The 13022-nt window shown below is 48.3% G+C and overlaps 1 protein-coding gene across 4 annotated transcripts in view; it reads left to right on the top strand.

Moving 5' to 3' along the window:
• Positions 1-13022, top strand: part of SMOC1 (SPARC related modular calcium binding 1) — a 129719-nt gene that overhangs the window by 48133 nt on the left and 68564 nt on the right. For all 4 annotated transcript variants that reach the window (XM_054567355.1, XM_054567357.1, XM_054567356.1 and 1 more), the window contains exons 2-3: positions 10924-11089; positions 12428-12540. In XM_054567355.1, coding sequence (XP_054423330.1) covers positions 10924-11089; positions 12428-12540 — 279 coding nt within the window. The remainder of the gene's footprint in view (positions 1-10923; positions 11090-12427; positions 12541-13022) is intronic.

Here is a 13022-nt window from a genome sequence, read left to right as displayed (position 1 = left end):
AAAATCTTCCGAAGTTTGGGGCTGCTTATTTTGCCTCCCACAGCCCGCTCAATGGACCTGCATTAGCTTTTGTTCTTATAACTGGTATTTCCAAGCCTCTTCTGTCTGTGATTACAAAATGGCACCACATTTCCTTTACTCCCAAATTACAGTGACTCATCTGCTCACACAGCAGTCCCCCTCAGCTCCTACTTTGGGGTGCTTTAAATATTTCCACAAACTAGTCACAATTTTTCCCTGTGTCCAAAGGAACCTCATTGCTGGCAGTGCGCATCATGCGAACACCTGAGTCTGTGCCAATGGAACTATGTCCAGCTGCTGCCAAAGCTGTTGATTCGGTTGCCAGAGCAGGGCTAGGTTTCAGGCAGAGGTGGGGAAAGGGACCTGCCTCATTTCTGTGTCTCTTTGTCACCTAGGCCCTGAAATAGCTCTCTGTGCGCTTAGCCTAGAATCTCTCAAAGTGATCTTGAATCTCTCAAGCACCCTTTTCAGATTCTACACCTCCTCCTTTGCCCAGAACCTCACCAAGTCTCCCGTGAAAATAATTCTGTTTTGGGACCTTGTCCTTCCACTTGGGGGGCTTAGTCACCGCCCAGCAGCCAGCTGGAATCAGGACTAGTCTCAGTCACCCCTACAGTCATCAGCTCCGATCCTGACCAAACTCCTCGCCCATTCCCCTGGTCATAAAATGCATGTCACATATCACTGGGCACAAAATGTAGTGATGGTGGGACAGAGTGTGATGGGGCAGGGCCAGAGTGTGCAGCAATGGTCTCTGGCCCCATTGCCACTAGCCAGGATGCTCAGTGATACGTTAAAGAGTTCCAAACTTAATACTACTCAGTGAAAATTTGGAGCATGCCGCTGGAGAGAGCCTGCAGGAGAGCTCGGGATAACTTTGGAAGGAGCTACTAGCCTTGGTGAAATGAATTACTCCTGCCAGGTAGGAAGAGAGTACTAATTTAGCAAACCCTTACTACCAGATGTGTGTGTCAATGGGGTGATAGGCTGGGCACTTAGATCCAAACAAGTACTTAGGAACACCTTCCCTGTGCTCTTTGCTTTGCTCCCCATCTGAGTTCCCTCTTGTAACCCATAATCTCTTGGATGCACCCCAAATACAAAACCACGATTCTGCTCCTTGTTAATACCATCAGCTTGACCTTTGTTTGTTTCCAGTGCCAGTGGGCTGAGAGAATTGAAACAATCTGGGTCCTGGGTCCTGGAGAGCTCACTGTTTATTTGATTTGGAGGGAGAGGAGTTTTTATTTATACTGGTGACAGAGTTTGAGGGATGGGGGCGGGGATGGGCAAGTGTCTTTCTCCACGCCCTCGTGGAGACTGTGAGTTCTATTGCCCCCTGGTTAGTGACAGAGACTGTAAGTAGAAAACAAGAACTAGTGCTTTCCACTTCGGTGCTCTGTTAGTGGTCAAGGAAGGCAAAACCTGAATACATGGTTTGTAAGCTGAAGGACTTGACTCATTCAAAGAAATGTATATTTTCAATGAACATTTTAATTGTTTTCTTTCAATTTTATTTTGTATTGGTTTCAGGTGTACAGCTTAGTGGTTAGACAAGCATATACTTTGGTCCCCTCGGTATTTCCCGTACCCCATTGACACCATACCTTGTTATTGCAGTATTATTGATTATACTTCCTATGCTGTACTTTACAGCCCCATGACTATTTTGAAAGGACCCGTCTGTACTTCTTAATCCCTTCACTTCTTTCACTGTCCCCCAAACCCCCGCCCCCTGGCAACCACCAGTTTGCTCTGTGTCTATGAGTCAGTTTCAATTTTGTTTATTTGTTTATTTTGTTTCAAATAAATGTTTTTATCTCCTCTCGGCCTCCATTTCCTCTCCCTGGCCAGCCTGTTTGCGCCCCGCCTTTCCCGCGGAGCCTCAGGGAAGGCCTGCGGGCTGGAGGCAGCCCTCCCACTCCCTGCGGACAGCTGTGTGGTTCTTGGTGCTTATGCCTCATCCAGTTGTCTCACCCAGCCACCTCCCTGGCCCGCGCGTCCCTGTCTTCTCCATTCCTCCTGCTGTTGTTTGCAGCTGTACTGACCTCCCCATCGGTCTCTCTGTTGTCTTTCATACCCCTGCCAGAGATTTCTAAGGCTCAGCTCGGATCTTGTCTTTTACTTCCTCCACTGGCTTCCAATTCTTTAAAAAAAAAAAAAAGACCACTGGGAATGTTCAAGATCCCCCTAGGACCTCACGCCCAGCCCAGCCCTGGAGCCTTACTTCTCCCATAAATGGTTGTTTCTAACCTATCTTCTGGAATGAGTTTGCCTCTTTACTTCCGTGTACCTGCTGCCGTTGCTTAGGATGCTCTTCAGACATCCCTTCCTGCCCGTGGAAATCCTTTCCGGCCCAGTGTTCAGCCCTCTGAGAAACCCTCCTGGACCTGTCCAGTCTTTGCTGAATGCGTGCCTCCTTTTCCTTTCTTTTCTCTCTTCTTCTCTCCTCTCCTCTCTCTCTTCTTTAAAGAGGCAGCCACCTCATGTCTTGGACTTCCTGACATCCCGTTTGCAAATGTTCCATCCTTTTGTCTGCCTGTGACTTACGCTTTGCTTCCTCGTTGCTGGTTTCGAAAGCGTAGTCCCTGTGGAGTTAACTGTACACATGTCAGTCTTTGCAACGAGCTCAGCTTCTGGGGACAGATCCTTTGTTGTTTATTTTTATAACCCCCAATGCACCTCAAATGATGCTTGGTAATTGGAGGGGGTGGGCACAGAAATCCCCAGAAACCTCTTTGAGGGCCTAGGGGAGGTTTGCTGTTCAAAACAAACATTCTTTGGAACTATTTCTTGTTAGTTTTATGCCTTTTCCTCTTTTTTGTTTATTGATATGTGATTTACATGCAGTACAAGCCACCCTTTTTAGGTGTACACTTTTATGAATTTTGACAAATTAATATAGTTTCATACCACCACCATTCTATCACACTCCTCCCCCTACCTCCAATCCCTGGCCATCACTGATTTCTATTCATATAGTTTTGTTTTTTTCAGAATGTCCCTTATATATAGAATCATACTGTATGTAGCTTTTTGAGCCTGGTTCCTTTTACTTAGAATAATGCTTCATATTTTGGAAACTTAATGACACTTTCTCTGCACCCACCTTTCTAGCAGACTGGCACGGGGCATGAATTGGGGATGTGGATGGGGTCCGTGTGAGTTTCAGCCCAGGGTCCCAGATGCTCTGTCAAACTCACCAACCCCCGCTTTCCCCTCACCCCCCACAATGGCACCTGGTATAAGAAAGCCTTCCCCCCGGGTCCTGCCCAGTCATCCCTTTAGTTGTAGGGGGCACGGTGGAGGAGGAAAGCTGGGTGGATGGAGCGGAGTGACCACTAAATTCCTCCCTTGGGGAGGGGCGGGTGGGGTGACGAAGGTCAGGCCTCTCCTGGCTAAAACAACAGAAGTGGTTCCAGCTGCCGAACAGCTGGAGGGGGATGTCTGCTTTCCCTCAGCAGCGTGAAAAGCCCTTTAATCGGGCCATGCTGTTGTCAGGCCCGGCAGTGGAGGTGTGTGGAAGAAGAGCAGAGCAGTGTGGCGCAGGCCGCCCCTTCCCTTTGACCTCCCTTATCTGCCCTCCTCCATCTTCAGGAGCCCCACTCGGAGTGCCTGCTCGCAGCCCCCCTTTGCACCTGTGTAAATGCAGTGGCTGTGGGGTCAGGGAAGGGTGAGAGCGAGCTGGCAGAAACAGGGGTGTGGGTTCTCCGTGCAGATGATGGATGAGATAGTGGGTGGGTGAGTGATGTTTTAATGGGAAACCGCTCTTCGTTCCCAAAGACGCGGGCCCCAGAGAAAAAGCCACAGTTGGGTTTTGCAGATGAGGGAGCAAGTGACAAGAGGCGGACAGTCCCTGGTTGGAGAATAAGAGGCCGAGCTGTAGCAAGACGTCTGGAATGTGCTCGCTCCTTTTTGTTCCAGGCACCGGCTCTGGGAGTGGCTCTTTTCCCCTTTCAATAGCAGATCTACCTCCCAGAAATGCTTTCTAGTGCCTGAGATCTAAAAACTTGAGCTGGACTTTGATTTACAAACACGATGGGAAAAGTATCCCTCCCTTAGGAAAGCTCTCTCTGCTTACAGAACCCGTATCCTCCGCTGTCCGCCAGAGGGGCCATCGCCAGAGCTGACAGCAGAGTCCCCTCCGCCCCTCCGCCAGCTTCTGGGGCTCAGGGCTGGATTCCCTGCGTGGAAGGAGGCCGGGTGCTGTAGTAGAAAGAATCTGGGCTTTTAGAGTCAGACTTAAAGGCATGCATGCGCCAGCACTTGCTAGCTCAACCTGGCTGAGGCTCAGTTTCCTCCTCCTTCTTTCAATCAGTCAACATGGAGCGCCCGCTTTGGGCAAGGCCCTCCTGGGCACTGGGGATTGCGGCACCCAGCGGATCGTGGTTCCTGCCTGCAGGGAGCTTACAGCTTAGTGGGGAGGATGAGCAAGAAACATAACTGAACAGTTGGTCATTTAATGACAACTGTAACAAAGGCCACAGTGGAAAGTAGAGGATATATGGAGGTTCATCACAGGGGCCCTGACCTACTTGGGAAGTAAATGCCCCAAGGAAGCTGCATTTGCTCTGAGATTGGAAGGGTGAATGTGAGCTTATGAGGCGGAAGCACAGTCCAGGGAGAGGGACCAGCATGAGCCAGGTCCAGAGGCAGGAGGGACAAGGCAATGGGACTGAGGAATTCTACCCAGCTGGGGGCCCAGGCATCGGGGTCCTTTGCGGTGCCTGTTCCCTACTTGGCAGGCACACACATTCTCCTCCCCCTTCCTTCCCAATAGGCATTTGTGGATGGAGCTGGAAATTCACTGTTATTTACAACCTTAATTCGGTGGAAAAAATGAATTCAGGGTGTGAAAAATCTGACTTATAAGTGAATCCATTTTATTATCTGGCTGTTGTCCTCACTCAAGTGCATGCATATGGTAGCTGTCAGAAAAGTCAGAGTGCTAATCACACTGGCTGTGAAAATACTCATTTCAGGCTCAGCCACCCTGGGCATCTCAGATTACTGCTTGGCTTAAGGGGGACGGGAGTTATCTCCATGGAGGTAGAAGGGCTTCCTGGGGGGCTGTGGGAGGCAATTCTCAGGCTAAGGCCTGCCTCCTTGGGAATGAATTCCGTGGTGACTCAGTGATGATAATGTTGTGGTAGATGGATACTGTCTCAGCCACTCGGTATATTCTCTTCAATGACTTAAGGTTCCCTGCCCCCTTTCCATTAAGTCAAGGGGAAAAAAAAAACATTGTGTTTAATATATGGTTTTCCTTATCTAATAGATATTTCTTAAAAGAGGGGAAAAAAGAACAACCCTGGCCAGCGTGGCCCAGTGGGTTGGAGTATCATTCCCATAAACTGAAAGGTCATGGGTTCAATTCCCGGTCAAGGCATATGCCTGGGTTGTGGGTTTGGTACCTAGTCAGGGCACATGCTAGAGGCAACCGATTGACATTTCTGTCTCGCATTGATGGTTTTCTCCCTCTCTCCCTTGCTTCCCCTCTCTCTAAACTCAATAAGCACGTCCTTGGGTGAGGATACAAAAATTTTTTTAAAGAACAGCTTTCATTACTCTATGCATTTGAGAGCTTTAAGTTTTTTGTGACATTTGGACAAAGAATGTCTCTTTTTATAGTAAATGATAGAAAAAAGAGTTTCTTATCTAGGATATATTTTAGGCAAGGTTTGCTATTCAGTCATTCATTCTTCAAATATGTATTGAACAACGGCTTTAGATCAGGCACTGCTAGGCCCTGAGTATATAAAGAGGAATAAGACAGTCTTTTCTGGACATGTGGACACATAGCTGATAAAACAGTACAGAAAGGGTTTTGATAGAAGTATGAATACAATGCAGCTTCAGATTCAAGAAAGCTAATAGTGGTGCTTAAACCATGAAAGCATATGCTTTTTAGGGCCATAACCTCAGAAACTATGGAATTTGAACTTGAATGGGGAAGAAAGGTTGAGGGCAAAAAGTCACACATCTAGGCAAGAGATAAAGGACTGAATAAAGGCATCATGGATAAGAGGAAAGCCAGCTGGAGAGAGAGGTCCTGCTAGACTCCCATCCATTTCAGCCACTCCAGCTGAGACACTGAGAATGACGTCCTGGTGGATGTTTTGGCCCTAGCAGAGCTCACAGCTGAATGCTGCCAGATGTGTTACTCAGCTGACACCACATGGAGCTGAAGAGGCTCCCAGCTGAGCCCAGCCAACCCACAGAATTGAGAGAAATCATAAGTCATTGTTTGAAGCCACCAAGGTTGGGGGTGGTCTGTTTTATAGCAATAGATAAGTGAAGCAAAAATGTCAAGAGTAACTGAAGCTGTGTTACACATGGGTTTATTAACAAAAATACCCTCAGATTAGTTGCACTTGGCCTGTGATTTTTGAGTCTTATATAATAAAAGGGAAGGCTGCTTGCTGCCCCAAATTGTGGACGTCTCACTTCCAAATCCAGTAGACGGGGCACTGCACTGGTTGTTTGGTATGGTTCCTATCCCTCGTCTACACCTGGGGAACATGCAGAGATAACACATGATACCAGAAAAATACCTGTGTACAGTATTACGTACAGGTTAAGTCAGCACGGTACAAGTGGAAGTTAAGACCATGAAACCAACCCCATATCGTAAAGAATCAAACACCTCCCAGATGGGACCTTAGGCTTCCTCTGTTGTTCCCTATATTGTCATGGAAACTTGGCAGTCAGTCAAACCTAACACAGCTTGTGGTACTGAAGTGGTCTCTCTGAGCAAAAGCTGTGGCAAAGTTTGCATTCTACTCTGCGGGGAGACTGCAGAGCCAGGGTCAGCGCGCCCAAGTTTCAGACAGAGGGATTGTCGGTCTATCGTTGATTTCCTTCACCCCATCTCTTCTATGGTGAAGAATGCCCCTGTTGGTAGCTTACTCTTCCAGTAGGAAGGCTGGATTGTTTATATGTATTTCAAGTGCTTGTCCTACTTTACAAATGTGAGCAGACCACAAAATGTCGTGTGTTTGCTTTGGAACCATTCACTCCCCAAGGAGAGAGGGCGGGAGAAGATTGCAAATGCACAATTGTCCCGGCCCCTTTTGTTTGGTTTCCTTATTACGTAATCATATTTAACATAATTATTTTGTTTTTTGTTGTCTTTTGGTTAGGAAGAAGGAAGGGAATGTATGTGAGGATTTTTATGAAAATACTATTTTTCCCCAGAGGGAAATGGTTCAATGTTTGCCTCACTGGGGAGACAGCTTGCCTCTGCCCAACACCAAAAATTTCCGCTAACCGTGGTTGCTCTTGAGCCCACAACAGACTTCTGTGGCTCAGAGGTTCAGGTCTCAGAGGGTGACTCAGACCCTGAGTTTTGTCCATGTGCTGAGAGAACTGACCCAGGCCATAGGCTGGTGCTGGAGACTTTTAGCCTGTGCCTCCGCTCTCCTGCAGAAGAGAGGAAAGAATTCCACCCTTGTGACTTCAGGTGGACTGTGATGAACTCCTGGGATGTCCTGCTGTTGACCTATAAGTAATGAACTGATTTCATGTCCAGTTTTGGAATGTGGAAATTATCCTCAGAATCTGCTTCTTTTTTTCCCCTTGGTCTGTCTGAGCTCAGCTCAACAAGGATAAATTCCAGTGAGGGTGAACCTCTCTCCCTCCTCCTCTCTAACTGCGCTCTTGAATATAGTAACCACCAGTCACATAGGGCTATGCAAATTTAAGTTAACCAAAATTAAATGCAACTAAAAATTTCATTCCTTAATTGCATTAACTATATTTTAGTTCTCAATAGCTATATGTGGCTGGTGTCAGCCATATTGGACAGCCCAGATGTAGAACACATCCATCACTGCAGAAAGTTCTGCGGGACCGTGTGGCTTGTAGCATTGCAGAGACCCTAGGATTAAACCTTCTCTTGTCCTGCAGTGCCTTGCTCCCTTACAGTGTCATCTTGCTTGTGTATTGACCCCAGACAGCAGGCTCATTGAGGGCAAGGCCACGTTGGTTTTGTTCTGCTTCCCATGCCTCCTCCAGTGCTGGGCTCGTCACAGTGCTCACTTGTTGAGGACAAAAGTAGAAGAATGCGTGGTGGCTGAACAAGCAGTGCTTGTGGACCCATAGTGATCACCTTGGGGCCTGGGAGGTTCCGATGGCCCTATTAGAATGTAGTCATCCTATCAAAACTCCATTTTATAGAACTCATTGCTTTTTTTTTTTTTTTAACAATCACAAACACACACAGTCCCTAAAACAGATGAAAATGAGACAACATAGATGATTGAAGATGGTCTCTAGCAAGGGCGTTGTGCTGTCTCGGAACTTTTTTACTTGGCCTCAGGGATCAGTAATTTCTAGACAGAACATTTTGGGAGCTCTTCTGAAGCCGGAAGGCTTCCATGTGTTGGGGTAGGTGGGGCTTCTTCTGAAGCTCTTTAACCTGTCTATTGTAGACAGAGTGTTCTCCAAGTTATTAAGCAGGTCTCTGGCACAGCTGCTGTGGCATTTCTGTTGGCCCAGAAAAAGCCATTTCCAAACCAAATTTATGGCGTGCAGTTCAATGCCTCGATGATGCCTGCAGCTGTTGTCCCCTGTGAGCTGAGGAGGAGACAACAGGGTAGCCTCCTTGAGTTTGAAAAGGAAATGTCTTTCTTGATCCCTCTGTGTGTGTGTGTGTGTGTGTGTGTGTGTGTGTGTGTGTGTGTGTTTAACAAAACTCCTATGAGGCGCTTCTCACAGTAGGCTTAAAGTAGACAGGGCTATCTTATCTAGATCTTCAGCAGTTAGTACCTGGCACACAGTAGGCTCCTGGTGAACAGTTTTTGACTTTGTGAATCAGTTTTGCAGTGGGGTGGGAGTCGTTTGTTTGCAGTGTTACTCTGTATGAATGAAGGCAGTGTGAGTTAGAGCTTAGGACCATGGCTCTGGGGCCAGGCCATGGGTAGCAATCCCAACATGGCCATGTACATGCTGTTTAATCTCGGAAGAGTTGCTTGACTCCTCTGGGCTTTAGTCTTTTCATCTGTAAAATGAAGATCGTAACATACCCTGCCTCATAGGGTTATTATGAAGATTAAATTGTCAGCCTATCATAAATGATATCTAATTCTCAGCTCCTATTATTATTATTCTGTAGGCTTGGCTCCCAGATCCCTCTGTGACCGAGGATGAATTCCTCAGTTTTACCAGGCATTAGAAGGGAGATATTTCCATCCTTGTGTGATCATGAAAACAGAGGGCATGCCGTTCTTTCAGTTGACTCCTGCTGATTCTCATGGAAAATAACCTAACAAATAGGTCTTAAAAATCAGGGTGTTAGTCCACATAAGTAGCTGTGATTTCCACGGACAAGATGAGAGCCGTGTGACGACAACAGTGCCTTAACCTGCTCTTGGCCGGCCTTGCGCATGAGGACACTGGTCCTACCATCTGGCCTGGTGTCTGCTGCTCACCAGGGAGAGTCACAGAGCCAGGTCTGGCTGCATTTCTAGGTGGCAGCCAGATCAGGAATGGCTCTGAGGGAGTCATGCTGAGGGAGAAAGAGAGGCTGGCTTTGCTGTTTGCAGCAACCCATGTCCCGTGCCCATCCAGGAGCCTCAGCCAGGGCTTGGCAAGCCTGCAGCATTCAGCTGGGACTCTGGGTCCCAAGCTCTCCCTGGTCACTGTCGGTTGTAGGCCGGGAGGGCTGCAGAGGCAGAGGCGCCGGGGGATGGGGTGGGAGACACAGACCTCTCAGCCTCAGAGATGGCTTATGTTCAGAGGCAGAGCTAGGGCAGGAAGCTGAGGACCCCTGCCGCTCATCATGTAATTCAGAAAGGAGGGGGATAGCTCAGAGCAGGGGGGTGGAGAAGAGGCCCAGGGATCCCTGGGGTGGCAGGAGCCTGGGAGGCCAGGCCTGTCACATCAGCACCAGCTGGTTCTGAGGCGGTGCTGTGTGGGAAATGCCACGGCAGGGATGCATTCCTTGCACAAAGAATTGCACTGGGCTGGATGCTGGGGATGTGTTCACAGGCAGAATAGACATTTTTCTTGTCTTCGCGGGGCTCCGACTTGGGGCTTCCATTGTTAGTCAAAGCACACAAATCAATTCATCAAGACAAACTGTGTTACGAGCCACGAAGGAAAAGTGGGGTATGAGAGGCTATTACAGGGGGACCTAGGCTCACCTGGGGGAGTCAGAGGAAGCCTCCCAGAGATGACGTGAGCCACAGTCTGAAGTGGGGGTGGGAGGGATGGGAGAGGAGCTGTGTCCAAAGGCCTGGAGGTGGAACAAATGTGGCTCCTCTGGGGAAAAAGCAAGTTGGAATGCCTGACCAGCAGCAAGCAAGGGTTGGGGGACAGAGCTGTAAGTGCTGAGGCTAGCGAGCAGGCCCCCCAGGCCGGAACACCCAAAGGCTGTGAGACACCACTCAAGGACAACAGATTTGGGGCTTGATATTACTTTCTAATGAATAAAACTTTTCAAGATGGAATTTAGAGAGTGCTAGGGAGTGCCTAATTTGGGGAGGAACCAAAAGAGAGGACTCGTGATCATCTTCATGGGTGGAAGGGTGGAACATCTCCGTGGTAAGAGCTTTGATTTGACTTCTGGCCAATCTTGGTTCAAATTCAGCACTTACAGCTATGTAACACTGGGCAAATTACTTCTCTCTAAGCTTGATGTTTTTTTAATATGAAAAATAGATGGTTTCTATTTCATACAGTTGTGAGAATTAATGAGATAGATCCTACATGTGGACTACTTAGCACAAATGCCTTCCTTGGTTAGATGTTGTGGCTGCTCAGTTCCTTTCCACTTCTAGGGTTGAATAACTTTGGATTTATTCTGGACTTGCTCAAGCAAACCGGTATCGTAAGTCATGGACTCGCCCCCGGTTTTCTTGCAAGAGTAACCTCTATACTCTTTTACTTTTTTCACTTTAGTTTCTTATAAGTGACCGTGACCCTCAATGCAACCTCCATTGCTCCAGGACTCAACCCAAACCCATCTGTGCCTCCGACGGCAGGTCCTATGAGTCCATGTGTGAGTACCAGCGAGCCAAGTGCAGAGACCCAGCCCTGGGTGTGGTACATCGAGGTCGATGCAAAGGTGAGTGTGTGCACCTCCGTCCCATCCAGGAGACGTGCCTGAGCACCACAGCTTCCTGCACAGCGCACTCCCTGTGGAGGGAACCCAGAATGAGTCTGTTTATTCGGTTTGTTATCTATCACCCCTCCCTTTCTATCAGGGAATAGGAGGAGAACTGGTCTACGTGAAAGAATGAGCACTTTTCTGTCTTTCAAACGCTGTCACCAGCCTCAGGCTTAGAGAGATGCGCTGCTGTGTAGCTAGTCCTATTTATTTTTATTTTTATTATTTTATAAATGGAGATGCTTATAATGGCAAGGCGTTATTGCTGGCTTATAAATAGGGGTTCCAAGTTGTTGGTCAAAAGATATGTCCTTTTTGTCTGCTTACATGTTTAAAAATATTTGAAAACATTTGAGACATTTAAAAATTGGAAGATTCATCATAAAAATCTGGATGTTTGTATTTCTCATAAAAAATTGGAAGCTTTGAGAATGTTAGGCCTGTGTTTCCTCCCACAAAGCACCACGTGGCTAGAGCGGAGTAACAGCTTCCTCCTTTAAAGGGCAACATGTTCTCCAGTTTGTCACAGTCCTCAGCGTTCCATATGGTGTCCTCAAGCTGAATGCCATCCTTGGCATACCCAGTTTGCTTCTCTAATTTATATCACTTTCCTGCACCCTTTCAGGGGTGTCCAACCCGTGGCCCGCGGGCCGCATGCGGCTCAGGATGGCTGTGAATGCGGCCCAACTCAAAATTATAAATTTACTTAAAACATTATGAGACTTTTTTGGGATTGTGTGTCGCCGTGTATTTCATGTGTGACCCAGGATAACTCTTTTTCCAGCGTGGCGCAGAGAGGCCCAACGGTTGGACGCCCCTGCACGTTTGAATTGGTGATTCTGGACTGTGTAGAGCCATTAAGGCAATGATGGGAGGCTAAACAGACCACTCTAGAGTCTCTCATTTTCCAGAGAAAGTGCTTGCCATTCTTGAACTATAAAACATCTTTGAGGCCCCTTGGGCTTGCATGTTTTTTAATAAACCCCGTGAAAAACAATAATAATAAAAGTTTTTCCTGAATAAGGTAGGGGTACCTGGGAGAAGAAATGAGTAGAACATGGTATAAATTCAGTCCTCTACTCTCCTAACAATAACATTGAAGAAGACGAGGCTGATGACACTCACCAGCCACTGCCTCTGTGTCGCTAGAAACGCCCCAGCTGTGTGGGCTCCCCCGTGGGCCACGGGCGGAGGGTTTTCTCCGCGTTCTTAGAACCGGGCAGCCATTTTGTTCCGGGGCTCTGGGCGTGGAAACCAAGTGAAGTATGAAATGTGCTCGCTGCTCTCCTCTTTTAGATGCCGGCCAGAGCAAGTGTCGCCTGGAGCGGGCTCAGGCCCTAGAGCAAGCCAAGAAGCCCCAGGAGGCGGTGTTTGTCCCCGAGTGCAGCGAGGATGGCTCCTTTACCCAGGTGAGGCCCTGGCCCCGTCTCCCGGGCCGTTTCCTGGCCTGAGGCCGAGGGGTTGGTGGGGGCGCTGAGCGCGGGCTGGCCGCTCCAAGCCTCGGCTTTCTGGGAAACAGCTGAGGGCTCTTTGACACCCTCTATGCTACCTTCTGGTGCCTACGTCCCCCCTCCTGGACCCTCCACGCTTCCCCTTGCCAGCTGGCAGTGGGGCCTGAAAAGGCCTATGTGAGCCTGAGCCAGGAAACTGGCGTGGCATGGTCCCCGTCCTCCCTGCTGGCCCTCTCCATTTTTCTCTTCTGTCAAATGGAGGCTGATTATTTTTTCTTACCCTTGCCAGTTTCCATGGGCAACCCTGGTATTCCCTACACTGTTTATTGCTACCCCTCTGTGCTCCCCTTCTGCCTACCCCCAAGTCCTCAAATGAAGCAGGGATCCCTTTGAGTACAAAGTGAGCTGTGGTTCTTGGAGTCCGTGTGTGGGGGTGTGTG

The sequence above is a fragment of the Pteronotus mesoamericanus genome, unplaced genomic scaffold, assembly GCF_021234165.1.
Source record: "Pteronotus mesoamericanus isolate MK-2021 breed Mesoamerican mustached bat unplaced genomic scaffold, CSHL_Meso_final contig_182, whole genome shotgun sequence".
In the NCBI taxonomy this organism is placed as follows: Eukaryota; Metazoa; Chordata; class Mammalia; order Chiroptera; family Mormoopidae; genus Pteronotus; species Pteronotus mesoamericanus.
Note: the sequence above shows the minus strand (reverse complement) of the source record. Positions and strands in the feature narration are given on the sequence as shown.